The sequence below is a fragment of the Malaclemys terrapin genome, chromosome 8, assembly GCF_027887155.1.
Source record: "Malaclemys terrapin pileata isolate rMalTer1 chromosome 8, rMalTer1.hap1, whole genome shotgun sequence".
Lineage (NCBI taxonomy): Eukaryota > Metazoa > Chordata > Testudines > Emydidae > Malaclemys > Malaclemys terrapin.
The window spans coordinates 30101623-30117277 of record NC_071512.1 but is presented as its reverse complement, the minus strand read 5'-3'; the positions used below and the strand labels follow the sequence as shown (position 1 = coordinate 30117277).

Here is a 15655-nt window from a genome sequence, read left to right as displayed (position 1 = left end):
GATCGCCTCCACGTTTCCCAGGGTGACTACCTTTGGCAGCAGTACATCAACGATTGCCTTGGCTACTTGCATCACAACAACCCCCACGGTAGATTTGCCCACCCCAAACTGGTTCGCGACTGACCGGTAGCTGTCTGGCGTTGCAAGCTTCCACAGGGCTATGGCCACTCGCTTCTGGACAGTCAGGGCTGCTCGCATCCGGGTGTCATTGCGCTTCAGGGCAGGGGACAGCAACTCACAAAGTTCCAGGAAAGTTCCCTTCCGCATGCGAAAGTTTCGCAGCCACTGGGATTCATCCCAGACCTGCAGCACTATGCGGTCCCACCACTCAGTGCTTGTTTCCCGTGCCCAGAATCTCCTTTCGACGGCATCAACATGACCCATTGCCACCGTGATGTTCTCGGCGCTGGGTCCCCTGCTTTCTGAGAGGTCTGTGCTACTCTCAGACTTCAGGCCATCACCGCGTTGACGTAGCCTCCTCGCCTGACTTTTCTGCATCTGCCTCAGGGAAAGGTGTATGATAAGTTGCGAGGCGTTGAGAGCGGCCACAACTGCAGTGATGGTTGCAGCAGGCTCCATGCTCGCAGTGCTGTGGCGTCCGCGCTGTCACTGACTAGAAAAGTGCGCGAACTGATTTCCCGCCGGCGCTTTCAGGGAGGGAGGGCGGGAGTGATGGACGGATGACGACAGTTACCCAAAAGCACCCTGGACACCTTTTTTTTACCCAGAAGGCATTTGCGGCTCCACCCAGAATTCCAATGGGCAGCGGGGACTCCGGGAACTGTGGGATAGCTGACCACAGTGCACCACTTCCAATGTCGACGCTTTCCCCGTTAGTGTGGACTCACAAAGTCGAATTACTGTCCTTAGTGTGGACACACACGTTCGACTTTGCAATATCGATTCCAAAAATTCGATTTAAGTAAAATCGAACTACTCTCGTAGTGTAGACAAGGCCTCAGTGCTGTAAATTCCACTTGGTGGCAGGGCAGCTAAAAGTTAGGCCCTGCATTGGTCGGCCTGGGTCCCTGTTTGAATCCCACACTTTGTGCCTGTCCTAGGGAAGACAGTGGTCCAGCTGTTGGTACTCACTGTTCTAGTGGGGGACTGGAGCCTTGGCTATTAGTCCTTAACAAAGTCTTCTGAGTGGGGTCTGGGCCGCTATACAATACAGACTCTTCTAACTCGGGGATGAGGAGAAGTGTGCTGTTAAAGGAGTGCCAGGAAAAATGGCTCCAGAGAAGAGGGCACTGATGACAGGACCAGGGTTGCCAACTTTCTAATTGCACAAAACTGAACACCTCTGCCCCGCCCCAGCCTGGTCCCTTCTCTGAGGCTGTGCCCCCTGCTTGCTCCATTTCCTGCCTCCCTCTGTCGTTCGCTCTCTCCCACCCTGACTCACTTTCTCTGGGAGGGAGCTCAGGGTTAGGGCAGGAGGTTGGGGTACAGGAATGGGGTGAGGGCTCCAGCTGGGGTTGCAGGCTCCGGGAGGGTGTTTAGGTGCAGGAGGGGCTGCAGGGTCCCAGCAGCGCTTACCGGAGCTCCCGGAAAGCAGCTGCCAGGTCCCTGCAGCCCCTAAGCACATGGGTGGCTAGGGAAGCTCCGTATGCTTCTAGGAGCCACACGGAGCCAGCAGGTAGGGCGCCTGCCTTGGCCCCCGGTGCAACCGGACTTTTAGTGGCCTGGTCGATGGTGCCAACCGGAGCTGCCAGGGTCCCTTTTTGACTGGGCGTTCCGGTCGAAAACTGGATGCCTGGCAACCCTAGATAGGACCAAGTTGGAGAAGAAGCAGTACCTGGAAAAGGGTACGAGTTTGGTCATGCAAGCTGGGGTTTGTCTTGTATAGTGACTTTGGACTTGCCAGAAAAGGAAAAAGACTTGGCGCACACTGACCAAAGAGAAATTTATGAGGTAATAGCAGTGAAGGCAACAAAATATATGCAGGTGAAATAAATACTGATGTCTGTTTTCAGAAATGCTGCTTCTTCTTCGAGTGCTTGCTCATATTGATTCCAATTAGGTGTGTGTGCGCCGCGTGCACAATCGTTGGAGAAATTTTTTACCCTAGCAAGACCCAGTGGGTCGGCTGTGGAGCCCCCTGGAGTGGCACTTTCATGGCGCTGGATGTATACCCCAGCCGACCCAGCGCCCCCTCAGTTCCTTCTTACCGCCCGTGACGGTCGTTGGAACTGTGGAGCGCGGCATAGCTGTTTTCCACTCTCCCTAGCTTTACCCATTGCTTCTTGTAGATAGTTGTTAATTGTGTTTTTTAGATTAGTAGTTGTTGTTAATAGTTATAAATAGTTTTTCGTAGTTAGCAGGGGCTAAGGGGTCCTTTATTCCCCCCTTTTCCCTTCCGGCGCACAGCCGGGCTCATGCCCAAGGCTCCCGGCTTTAAGCCGTGCGCGACGTGTGCTAGGCCTATGCCAACGGGAGACCCCCATGACTCTTGTCTGAAGTGCTTAGGGGAGTCTCACCAAACAGACAAGTGCAAGATTTGCAAGGCTTTCAGGCCAAGGATGAAAAAGGAGCGGGACTTCAGGCTTAAGCAGCTTCTCATGGAAGCGGCACTTAGCCCGGATCCTCCTTCAGCGCGCCAGGTTCCGGCACCGAGCGCCTCGGTGCGTAGTGCCCCAGCGGCTCCTTCTGGTACTGCACCGCAGGCAGACACGGAAAAGGCGCCACGGCACCGTCCTCCCTCAGCACCGTGTCCGCCGCAAGCCCTTCGGCGCCGGTCCCTGTCTCCGGGACATAAAAGACCCCGTAAAACTCAGGACGCTGCTGTCCAACAGGCACCAGCTCCCCCCGCACCGGTGGTAGAGCCGCGCCCGACTTCCGAACGCCAGAGGGTGCAAGTATCATCAGCACCGTTGACTCCGGCGCTGGGCGTAGAGCCATTGAGTCCAGTGCGGACTGGCTCACCGCCTCGTCAGGTGGTGGAGCCCTGTCTCCCTTCTACACTGGAGACATTTGCCACGGTGAGAGACCTCATCACCCTCACGGAGCCGGCACCTTCTCAACCCACGGCACCGCATGCCCTTCGTACGGTACAGTCCAGGGGCAAGCCTACCTTGATACGGCTGCCATCTCCGGGCGTGGACTCGGAGCAGGTCTCGACGCCACTCGCAGTCCCGGCACCGATCTCCATCTAGGTGCCGGTTGTACTCGTGGCACAGATCTACCTCCCGGCACTGGTCTTCTTCTCGGCACCGACCCGAGCATCAGTACCGGTCGGAGTCAAGGCGCAGCTCTCGGCACCGGTATGAGTGCCGCTTCCATTCCCAGGGCCACTACCGGCACCGAGGTTACAGACGGTCTTCGTCGTCCAGATCCAGATCTGGATCCCGTTACCGACATGCATATCGGCACCGTTCTCAATCCCGGTACCGTTCACCGGCACCATGCAGAGACCGCTCGCCGATTGATCGGCACTGCTCAGCACCGTTTCCCTGCACCCACGCTTGGCACCGCCCCTGGCCCTCGAGATCGGCGTCTCACTCTTCTGAAGGGGTCCCTGTTCAACGTACCCTGCTCAGGGTCAAGCCGCAGACGACTTGGGTCATTGGCAGGAGGGGGCAGACAACCTTCAACAAGACCCTACGCATTGGTCTTTCTGGACCCCTTGGGCATATCACCAGGCTCAAGGGGCTCCACTAGCGGCCTCTCTCTCGGCTCACTCTGAGCCCAGGGTTCCTGAGGCCACCATCTCCCGTCCTCCCCTTGTTCTCGGACAAGACGGACTCTAGGTTACAGAGCCTCAAAGACTCGAGAACCATCATGAGCTCCCTGGGGATGCATGTCCCAGGACATCAGGACCTTTAAGCGACAGCCACAAAGGTTCTACCCTCCTCCTCCTCGTCCGAGACAGAACTTCCCCAGAAGGCGGGGACGAGGTGGTAGATGGAGGCCGACCGGACCCCAACCCGGTCAGAACCAGGGCCCCCCTAGGTCACCTTCAGGACCTAGGCAAAACTTTCGAAGCTGCGCCCGAGGACGGTGCACCAGCCACTACCCAGGATCCATCTAATTTATTTCGGGATCACCTCTCCCATTTCCACCGTGCTTGGTCCCTTATAACTTCGGACTGTTGGGTCCTTTGCACGGTGGAGAGGGGATACGCCCTCCAGTTTTCTTCGTTTCCCCCCTCCCACCTTCCCTCCCCGTCCCTCCCACCTTCCCTCCCCGTCCCTCTTCAGGGACCCTTCTCATGAGCATCTCCTTATACAGGAGGTTTTTGGGCTCCTCTCTATGGGGGCCATAGAGGAGGTTCCCCCAGAGTTAAGGGGCAAGGGGTTTTACTCCCGCTACTTCCTGATCCTCAAAGCAAAACGGGGTCTGCGACCCATTTTAGACTTACGCGGACTCAACAAATTCATAGTAAAGTTGAAGTTCCGCATGGTCTCCTTGGGGACCATCATCCCTTCCCTGGATCCTGGGGACTGGTACGCCGCCTTCGACATGAAGGACGCATATTTTCATATAGCGATCTACCCCCCCCTCACAGGCGCTTCCTTCATTTTGTAGTAAACAAGGTACACTACCAATTTGCCGTCCTTCCCTTCGGACTGTCAGCGGCTCCGAGAGTGTTCACCAAATGTATGGCCGTCGTGGCAGCATACCTTCGGCGACAAAGGATACAGGTGTTCCCGTATCTAGACGACTGGCTGGTCCGCGGCCGCACCAGAGACCAGGTTCAGGCGCACGTACAGATAATACTACAAACATTCCACGACTTAGGCATTCTACTCAACAAAGAGAAGTCCACTCTGGAGCCAACCCAGAGAATAGAGTTTATCGGGGCAGTCTTAGACTCCACGCTCGCCCGAGCTCTTCTGCCAGGCACTCGGTTTCGCACCATCGCGAACATCATCCACGGACTCCAGGCCTTCCCTATTACCACTGTAAGGACATGCCTCGGTCTGTTGGGTCACATGGCCTCTTGTACTTACGTAACCAGGCATGCCAGACTTTGGCTTCATCAACTTCAGGCCTGGGTGTCCTCGGTGTACCGCCCTTCTCGGGACAGCCTGAACATGGTGGTCACGATTCCGAACTCGGTCTTGACCTCTCTCACCTGGTGGCTGGATCACAAGGCGGTTTGTGCGGGAGTGCCATTTCATGCCCCACAACCCTCCCTGCACCTGGTCACAGATGCCTCATCTCTAGGTTGGGGCGCTCACCTCGGGGAGCACCATACCCAAGGCCCGTGGACTGCATCCCAACTAGCTCTGCACATCAATGTTCGAGAGCTGATGGCGGTGCGCCTAGCCTGTCAGGCATTTCTCGGTCTCCTGCATGGCCGCTGCGTGTTAGTCCTCGTAGACAACACCACGGCCATGTTCTACATCAACAAGCAAGGAGGAGCCCGGTCGTCTCCCCTACACCAAGAGGCCATTCGCCTGTGGGAGTTCTGCATTGCCCACTCGATACATCTCATGGCATCGTTCCTCCCTGGAGTCCAGAACGCTCTGGCGAACCGTCTCAGCAGATCCTTCCAGACGCACGAGTGGTCAATTCGCCCGGAAATCATCTATTCCATCTTCCAGAGGTGGGGATTTCCCCAGGTAGACCTGTTCGCATCACAAGCCAACAGGAAGTGCCATGTGTTCTGCTCCCTTCAAGGGCGATCTCCGGGCTCCCTGTCGGACGCTTTCCTTCTAACGTGGAAAGACCAGCTGTTCTACGCTTTCCCTCCATTCCCACTGGTCCACAGGGTACTGCTCAAACTACGCAGAGACCAGACGTGTGATTCTAGTCGCTCCAGCTTGGCCAAGACAGCACTGGTACACCACCCTTCTGGAGCTATCGGTTCAAACTCCGATCACGCTTCCCTTGTGCCCAGACTTGATCTCCCAGGACCACGGCCGACTGTGTCACCCCGACCTGCAATCTCTCCACCTTACAGCGTGGATGCTCCATGGCTGAATCGGACAGAGCTACAATCCTCACATCCCGTGCAACAGATTCTAATGGGAAGTAGAAAGCCCTCTACACGGACCACTTACTTAGCCAAGTGGAAGCAGTTCTTCTGTTGGTGCGACCAGCGGGCCACGCCCCTCTTGCAGGCGTCTATTCCTCTTATACTCGAGTATCTCCTGTACTTGAGGCAGCAGGGCCTGGCAATATCTTCAGTCAGGGTTCACCTGGCCGCTATATCGGCGTTCCACCCAGGAGAACACGCTTCCTCGGTCTTCTCTAACCCGATGGTTGTCAGATTCCTCAAGGGCTTAGACCGCCTTTACCCACAGCAACGCCAACCCGTTCCGGCGTGGGATCTTACCCTGGTTCTCTCCAAGCTCACAGGACCCCCATTCGAGCCATTGGCTACCTGCTCGCTCCTTTACCTATCTTGGAAGACAGCCTTCCTTGTAGCCATCACTTCAGCAAGGCGTATTTCTGAACTCAAGGCCTTCACATCTGAGCCTCCGTACACAGTCTTCCATAAAGACAAGGTGCAGCTTCGCCCCCACCCTGCCTTCCTTCCCAAGGTTGTATCAGCTTTTCATGTGAACCAGGATATATTCCTCCCGGTCTTCCATCCTAAGCCACATGCCACGCGACAAGACCAGCGTATGCACTCCTTGGACGTGCGCAGGGTCCTTGCTTTCTATATTGAGTGTACAAAACCATTTCGAAAGACGACGCAACTCTTCATTGCAGTAGCCGACCGGCTGAAAGGCCTACTGGTCTCCTCCCAACATCTCTCCTCTTGGACCATGTCCTGCATTCGTGCTTGCTACGACCTGGCTGGTGTCCCAGTGCCACGCCTCACCGCCCATTCCATGAGGGCCCAAGCCTCCTCGACTGCCTTCCTGGCTCAGGACATTTGTAGAGCTGCAGTTTGGTCATCGGTCCACACCTTCGTCGCTCACTATGCTCATATCCATTCCAAACCCGCCCCCTTTCCCCACTGTCGGAGTAGCTGGCAAGATGGAACTGAGGGGGCGCTGGGTCGGCTGGGGTATATATCCAGTGCCATAAAGGCGCCACTCCAGGGGGCTCCACAGCCGACCCACCGGGTATTGCTAGGGTAGAAAATTTCTCCGACGATCGTGCACGCAGCGCGCCTCACCTAATTGGAATGGATATGAGCAACACATCTCGAAGAACAAAGTAACCGTTTTATCTCTGGTTTAACACTTCTCACCCGTTCTATCAGGGCCAGGTCATCCTGGCCCACCAGTGATTACCTTGTGATGCAGCTCACTAAGGGGACACAAGTGTATGCTTACAGGAAGTTGGGTTTACAGACTTGGGAATTGCAGCCATCCAAGGGGATTTGCTTGGGAAGGGAAGGCTCATTCAACAGACTGACAACTTATTCTTGCATATGGGAGAGACAACTAGGGCTTATGTTGAGGAATAGAGGACCAGCAGGTACTTTTTGTTCTGGAATTGACCTTATCCCATAATTAGCTCAGGCCAGGGTACTCAGTTTGATTTTGCATTAGGTGATCAGAAGGTTGAATTTTCAAATGAGTATAACTACTTGAGACCCTAGGTAAAAGAATACCGTCTTTCAGTGAACAGATAGCTCTGATTGCAGAGTCACTCGAATCCAGCACTCATACTGGCAGGCAAGATCACAGGCCAGACAGGAAGAGGATAAAGAAACCCAGTTATGTTGGAAACATCTCCAGGTGGATTGGTATCTAAAGGAGAGTGGAAGTTTTACAGCTCTGTCACAAGTGGGAAAGATGGAAGCTGGTGGTCAATAACCTCCATATCCAGGGCTTTGGAGCTATGCTCCGGCTCCGCTCCAGCTCCCAGGGCCAGCTCTAGGTTTTTTGCCGCCCCAGGCAAAAAAAAAAAAAAAAAAGGTGGCTGGACTGCCAAAGCAAAAGAAAACCCCCAAAACCGGCAGCTGCAGGGAGCACGTGGAGGGCGGTCAGGGCGGCTTGCAGGGGGGTGAAGGGCGGCATTTGCCCGCTCCCTCCGCCCGTGGGCAGCCAGACGCTGCAGCCTGCTTGCAGCTGGGTGAGAGGGTCTCCCCCCTCCGGCCTTGGGGTGCCTCCCCCGGCCAGGCAGGCTCCAAGGGGGCCGACACAGGCAACGCTGGCTGGGGTCTGTGACCTCCGCGTGGGGCCGGCATTGCAGCGGGGCTCAGCACAGTGCAAACGGCACCAGGATCAGTGGAGCCCGCCCCTCCACTGCCTGCCGGGCCGCTGCAGAACCGTCCCTGCCACCGCTGCCCGCTGGGCCGCCGCAGAACCCTCCCTCCCTCCCTGCCTCCGCTGCCTGCTGGGCTGCCGCAGAACCCTCCCTCCTTCCAGTGCCCAGGGGCTGCAGGAGGTGCTGGCTTAGCCGCTCCTTTAAAGGTGGCTCGGCCGGGCCGGGCTCAAGGCACGGGAGGCGGAGGCCAGTGCAGGCGGTGGGGAGTGGCGCATCCCGGGTAGCCCGGGGGCACGATGAGCAGCGGGTATCACTACTTCCTGCCCCGCGGGTAGGGGTGCGTGCCTCCTTCAGGGCTGGGCTGGCCACCCCAAGATTGGCCAGAATGCCCCCCCTTACAATGTGCCGCCCCAGGCACGTGTTTTCTCGTCTGGTGCCTGGAGCCAGCCCTGCCAGCTCCAAGCAAAAACCTGCAGCTCCACTGCTCCGGAGCTGCTCTGTGCTCCAGCTCCGGGCTCTGCTCCAAAGCCTTGGATCATATCAGAGACATTGCTCGTTGAGACAAATTTGAAGCACAGAGATTTCTTTACCCCATTTTTCCTCCTGCAAACAGCTCACAGAATCATAACCCTTTATTGATCCAGCTGTAGTCATGGAACTGATGAGATGCTGCTACAAGATTGTTACATGGAGGAGGGAGAAAAATTGTTCTTCTTAACCTCTGAGGATAGGGCAAGAAGCAATGGGCTTAAATTGCAGCAAGGGAGGTTTAAGTTGGACATTAGGAAAAACTTCCTAACTGTCAGGGTGGGTATAATTTGCTAGGGAGGTTGTGGAATCTCCATCATTGGATATTTTTAAGAGGTTAAACAGGTTAGACAGAGATGGTCTAGATAATACTTACTCCTGCCATGAGTGCAGGGGTCTGGAGTAGATGACCTCTCGAGGTCTCTTCCAGTCCTATGATTCTATGCCTTTACACTGTGATGGGTTCGGTCACAGAGACCCCCTTGGGACTGTAACCTGATGTGCTGAGACTACCTCTGAGCCTGTTTTCTCTGCCAGTTTGGGCGTCCAGAACCCTGTCTTGTTGAGCCAGATACGCTAATCTGCTGCAACATAGGCTTGGGGTCTGACCCATGCCCCCAAAGCTGCAGACTTAACTGAAAAGGGCTTAGCAAGTGTGTCTAGCTCCCAATGGGATCCAAACCCCAAATGAATCCGTTTTACTTTGTATAATGCTTATACAGGGTAAACTCATAAATTGTCCTCCCTCTATAATACTGATAGAGAGATATGCACAGCTGTTTGCTCCCTCAGGTATTAGTTACTAACTCTGGGTTCAATAATAAGCAAAAGTGATTTTATTAAATGTAAAAAAGTAGGATTTAAGTCGTTCCAAGTAATAACATACAGAACAAAGTAAGTTACCAAGCAAAATAAAACAAAACAGGCAAGTCTAAGCCTAATACATTAGGAAACTGAATAGGGGTAAATCTCATCCTCAGAGATGTCCCCATAAGCTTCTTTCACAGACTAGACTCCTTCCTAGTCTGGGCCCAATCCTTTTCAGACCAACATTGTGATTTATGGCCTGGGTCCAGCAATCACTCACGCCCCCGTAGTTACAGTCCTTTGTCCCAGTTTCTGGTGGAGAGGCCATCTCTTGAACCAGCTGAAGACAAAATGGAGAGGCTTCCAGGGCCTTTTATATTCTCTCTCTTGTGGGTGGAAACTCCTTTGTTCTTTTGTGCAAAATCACAGCAACAAGATGGAGTTTGTAGCCACCTGGTCAAGTCACATGTCCATGAATGATTTAGCTTTTTGCAGGCCGATGCCACTGCTTACATGTTAGTTTGAATGTTCCCAGGAAAGCTCAGATGTGGATTGGCATCTCCCAAGTCCATTGTCAGTTAAGTGTTTCTTGATAGAACTATTCTCAGTAAGTGCCCATTCTCAAGAAGCTGACCAAATGCTTCACTGAGGCTACTTAGAATCAAACACATTGAGATACAAATACATAGCCAATATTCATAACTTCAAATACAAAAATGATACACACATACAGACAGCATAATCATAACCAGCAAATTACAATCTTTCTATAGACACCTTACTAGACCTCCTTTGTACAAGATTTGGTGCAACTATAGGATCTTGGTTGCAACAGTGATCTATACGATCACAGTTCATGTCAATAATGTCACATTCCACCACCTAGCTTTGCTGTTAAACTGTAATGGCTTTAGTACAGGAATCTATTTGGTACAATTCTTCCATTGAAGAATATTGTGTATGCTTATGATGCAAAATTTCTACTTAAAAGGCGGGTTATTCCTTTAGTTTGGTAGTAGACCATTTTGACACTTGACATTGGAATCAATATAATTTGGGCACTACAAAGTATTCATTACACAGATTGTCAAGGAATGTGGTTTCATGTTAGAAATGTGTGGTCTTTCTGGTGTAATGCTTAAACAATTACAAATCCTGCTAAAATATTATTTGCTTTTGCTAAGGAGTGGATGGATTAGATTTTTATTGATAAAAGTTGGTTAACATTGATTTCTCCATACACACACACACACGCGCACACACACACAAACTGACAAAAATATGTCCATAGAAATTAATTAACTGAAGTTACAGATATGCAAAGTATGAAAAATGTTGCTTGAGAATCAGAGTTTGACTTAAGGATATTTATTTTTAATGTTTTGTCATGTGATGTGGACAATTTGTGTTAATTGTTATAAAGCATCAGTGTCTACTGTCATAAATAATTCTGACCCCCTCTCTGTTGTCTAATCTCTGCATAATTTTGGACAACTGTGAACATTTAAATTGATTTAAGAAAAAAAAAAAAAAGCTTAACCCATAACTTAGCATCACTTTTTTCCACTATGAAATTTTTTTTTTTAACCAGGGATTTTGCAAGAGGTTTCTCCTGTTTATGGTCATGATCTCAGTCACTAAATGGCTATATGTTGAGCTCTAACTTAAAATCTAACTCAGTTTTCAAATAGGATTTCACCTTTTCCACAGAAAGCAGTTTTTATTGGGTTGAAATATGGTTTTAAATTAGTCTTCTTCCTCTCCCACTGAACCTTCTAAAGGATAAATGATGCAGGTGCCCTATTGTCAGTTCAGAATTTCAGGATTATCCTGAGGTTTACTAAGAATTTTACTTTAGTAAATTTACTAAGAAATTTACTAAGAGGTTTACTTGCTAAGCCCTTATGTTAGAGTATTCTTATACTAGAACAGGGGTGGGCAAATGATGGCCCAGGGGCCGTATCTGGCCCTTCAGATGTTTTAATCCGGCTCTCCAGCTCCCCTCTCCAGCCAGGGAACGGGGTCGGGGGCTTGCCCCACTCTGCTCGTGCCGTGGCTTCACACAGCTCCCGGAAGCAGCGGCATGTCCCCCCTCCAGCTCCTATGTGTAGGGGCAGCCAGGGGGCTCCGCGCACTGCCCCCACCCCAAGCACCACCCTCTCAGCTCCCATTGGCTGGGAGGAGCCGGAGGGGTGACATGCCGCTGCTTCCGGGAGCTGCTTGAGGTAAGCGCCACCCGGAGCCTGCACCCCGACCCCCTTCCATGCCCCAATCCCCTGCTGCCCAGCCAGAGCCCTCACCTCCCTCCATCCCGCACCTCAACCCCCTGTCCCAGCCCAGTGCCCCCTCCCGCATCCTGAACTCCTCATTTCTGGCCCCACCCCAGAGTCCGCACCCCCTCCCATATCCCAACCCCAATTTCATGAGCATTCATGGCCCACCATACAAGTTCCATACCCAGATGTGGCCCTCAGGCCAAAAAGTTTGCCCACCCCGTACTAGAAGTTAGTCCAATAAAACAGGGGGTCTCACCTTGTTCTTTCTGAGGCCCCCCAAACATGCTATAAAAACTTCATGGCCCACCTGGGCCACAATAACTGGTTTTCTACATATAAGAGGCCAGGTTGGTGTTAATGCAATGCCCAGGGCCCCATGCCACAGGGGGCACCATGAAGCTAAGTTGCTCAGGCTTCTGCTTCACCCCCAGGTGGCACGGCTCAGGGGCCCAGGCTTCAGCCCCATGTGGTGGGAGTTCGGCTTTCTGCCCTGGGCCCCAGGAAGTCTAACACTGGTCCTGCTTGGTGGATCCCATGAAACCTGCTCGCGGCTGCCCAGGGGTCTCCAGACCCCTGGATGAGAACCACTGCAATAAAAGATATTACCTCAGCCACCTTGTCTCTTCTCGTATTAATACAGAGAAGAAGATACTTTGACTTCGGAGATGAAAAAATGCAAACATTCTTAGCAGAAACTAGGGAGAATTCTGATCCCCGAAGCTGGAGTTTCTCTGCCACAAATTGACTCCCGTCAGTGCAAGGATCTGGTTGCCCTGTTTTCTTAAGAGAGCCTGATATGCTAGGATTGTGGGAAACTTGCACACTAGGTTAAAGAATGACCCTTAACATTTATGTATTTAACCAACCATATCTAGACACTGTTCTCCATCCCTATCTTAATTTCTCATAAAAACTCAACAGCAATGGAGAATTGTGTACGCTGTTCATCAAGTACATTAAGATATTCTTTTCAGAGTGGTAACCATGTTAGTCTGTATCAGCAAAAAGAACGAGGAGTACTTGTGGCACATTAGAGACTAACAAATTTAGTGGAGTGGAGCGGGGACTGGAAGAGGTGGGCCTGGAGCATCCCCTGGCAAAGTTGGCACCTGTTCTTCTGGGGGGAAGCTGCCGTTGCTGCTGTACAAGGTGCTTCCTAGCGTCCTTGCCTGCAGCGGGCTGTGCCGGTGTGGGATAAGCCAGGGGCACTCCCCAACCACAGTATAGTACTGTACAGTATATAATGCTTTTGTCTGCCCCCCCAAAATGTCCTTGGAACCTAACCCCCCGCATTTACATTAAATGTTATGGGAAAATTGGATTAGTTTAACATCGTTTCACTTAAAGTTTCATTTTTCAGGAACAGAACTACAACGTTAAGTGAGGAGTTACTGTGGCTTGCAAGCAGAGGTGTGAGGCAGCTATCTGTCTGGATGAAAGTACAGGGCAGATGGGGCCGCGAAGAACACTGTACGGGAAGCTGTAGCTAGTATGATTTGAAAGCCAGTGCTGCTTTTATCTCAGGGAGAGATGAGCTGGAGAGAATGTCTGAGGAGCCCCAAGGAGCACACTAAGGCTTTTGCTTTACAGGACTGCCCACAAGGGCTTTGGGAGAAATGAGGCTGCAATTAGATGATAGTGGTGTGAGCCTTTGTACCTTTCCATTCTGCTAGCCCTGTTAAATTCTACTCCTTTCAGTAACTGCAAGTGCTGCATGGGACTCTGCTAAAGCTAGAGTCAGATCAGTGTTTAGAGTAGCTACAGTGTGGCTTCTTGACTTTGTGGCAAACAGAGCACACTACCAAGAGAGGCTAGTGCACGCAACCACTGAGTGAATCCCTGGAGTGGGGTCAGGTACAGTGCAGTGACTCGTTGTAAAAACTACTCCAGCTCTTTAGAAAATCCCAGCCTAAGGGAGTTAAACACTCACCTCCTATTGGAGTGCAATGTGGTTAAGGTGCATTGAAAATCCCACTCTTTTCTCTTCCCCTCTCACCCCCCATCTCCCCAAAAAAACTTAGTTAAAAGTAGCATCACTTGGGGGGGGGGGGAAGCAAAATTCATCAGTATTAGTAAATCTTTACTCATTTTATATACTCATACTCATTTTAGATTTTAATAGGAAAACTAGTTTGTACAGTTTTGAGTGCTGATAAACCAGTGATTCTCAAACTTTTGTGCTGGTGATCCCTTTCACCTAGCAAGCCTCTGAATGCGACCCCACCCCTTATAAATTAAAAACACTTTTTAATATATTTAACACCATTATAAATGCTGGAGGCGAAGTAGGGTTTAGGGTGGAAGCTGACAGCTTGCAACCTCCCATGTAATAACCTCGTGACCCCCTGAGGGGTCTCGGCCCCCAGTTTGAGAACCCCTGTGACAAACAAATGCCCAGGTGAACAAGTTGCATTCTCTTCAAACAGAGTTTTGTGCAGCTACTAAAGTGCCTGAACATGAATTTCTTTTCTTTTCTTTTCTTTGCAGGGACTTAGACAGAAATAATATCTCAAGAATCACCAAGATGGACTTTGCTGGGCTGAAGAATCTCCGTGTCTTGTGAGTATAAAACTAGCTTGGCCTTCAAAATGCTGCATTGGACCATTAGCCTCCAAAAATAAGCTGGAAAGATGTGTGCTGCTGATGCTTTATGTACTGTAGAATTGTTTACATTTTCTAGTCGTGAAATAACATCCATATCAGAGACCCTGTACAGTTTCCATAACTAAAGCATTGATTATAGTTTTCTGCCGTGCCTTAGTACAAGAGAGAAACTCCAAATAATTTAAAATCAGTGTTATTTCATTGGTGTTTTTCTGCTTGGCTTTTAATCAACATTGTGATTAAAACTTTTTTATTTTTGCACTGTAGAATGAATTGTACTTCAGTTAAACCAATGTATCACTATTAAACCACTGTTAAATGGCTCTTTCCATGTTGGGATGGTTTAGGGTGTATTCCCATACAGAACACAGGGCAGCTGCCACGTAACTTTGAGTTGACTAAGGAATAGTTGACAGTTGTAAGGGTCACACCTAAAGGAAACAGTCCATACCTCCTGGCTGAATGTAAATGATTAAAAACAATAGTCACTGCTGTCCCTTGTAGCAGCTGTGGGTCCAAACATACTCCTGAAAAGAAATGATCAGTCGAAGGGGTAGAAGTTATTTTCCATAGTTCCATATTAAGACTGAACTGTTACAGAAAGCCAGTGTTCTATTTTGCCTGATGTGAAACTTTTAAATTATCACCATTAACTTAATTTGCTTTCATTTTAAGATTGCCAAAAAGGAGATATAGTGTAATTATTCACAAATATTTATTTCTAGAGAAGAAATAAATTGGGCAGCAAGGTCTAAAAGTACAAATGTTGGTGATTTGAGTTTTCAGAACCAGCATGTCACTGCTGCTGACGTAGTTGGATTACTGGGATATCTATATCTATCTATCTAGATAGATCGATAGATAGATAGATAGTTTGGATGAGATGGAAGTGCGCATAACTGGAGAGAACTTTAGTAGAGGAATCACACATCATTGAAGTATAATTGGATGAGAGTGGGATAAGTGCCCCTGCCATTTAACTTTGGACTTTGAAAATGTATAGTAAATTGTCAGTTTGTTAGCTCTATGGCTCTTGCTTCTGGCTGGGACCAAAGAGAAATGATGAAATCCTGAACCTGAAGTCCTTCCTGCCATGTTCCCCGCTCCTCCCCGCCCCCCCCCCAAATATTTCAAAACTTTTCAGGACAGCTGGGAAGAACTTAAAATTTAAGGGACATTATTTTTTTCCAAGATTTCCCACCCAGATTTCCAGAGCTAAATCCAGATAATCTGGATAAACTTCAGATTAATAAAACTTTTGGGCTCAGATAATGAAGTTATTGTCCAGATCAGAGCTTTGCCGAAACGGAGGTGTGAATCCAGTATTT

The 15655-nt window shown here is 50.5% G+C and overlaps 1 protein-coding gene across 1 annotated transcript in view; it reads left to right on the top strand.

Annotated features, from left to right (window-relative positions):
- Positions 1-15655, top strand: part of SLIT3 (slit guidance ligand 3) — a 779517-nt gene that overhangs the window by 36773 nt on the left and 727089 nt on the right. Inside the window, exon 2 of the mRNA XM_054037022.1 lies at positions 14211-14282. Coding sequence (XP_053892997.1) covers positions 14211-14282 — 72 coding nt within the window. The remainder of the gene's footprint in view (positions 1-14210; positions 14283-15655) is intronic.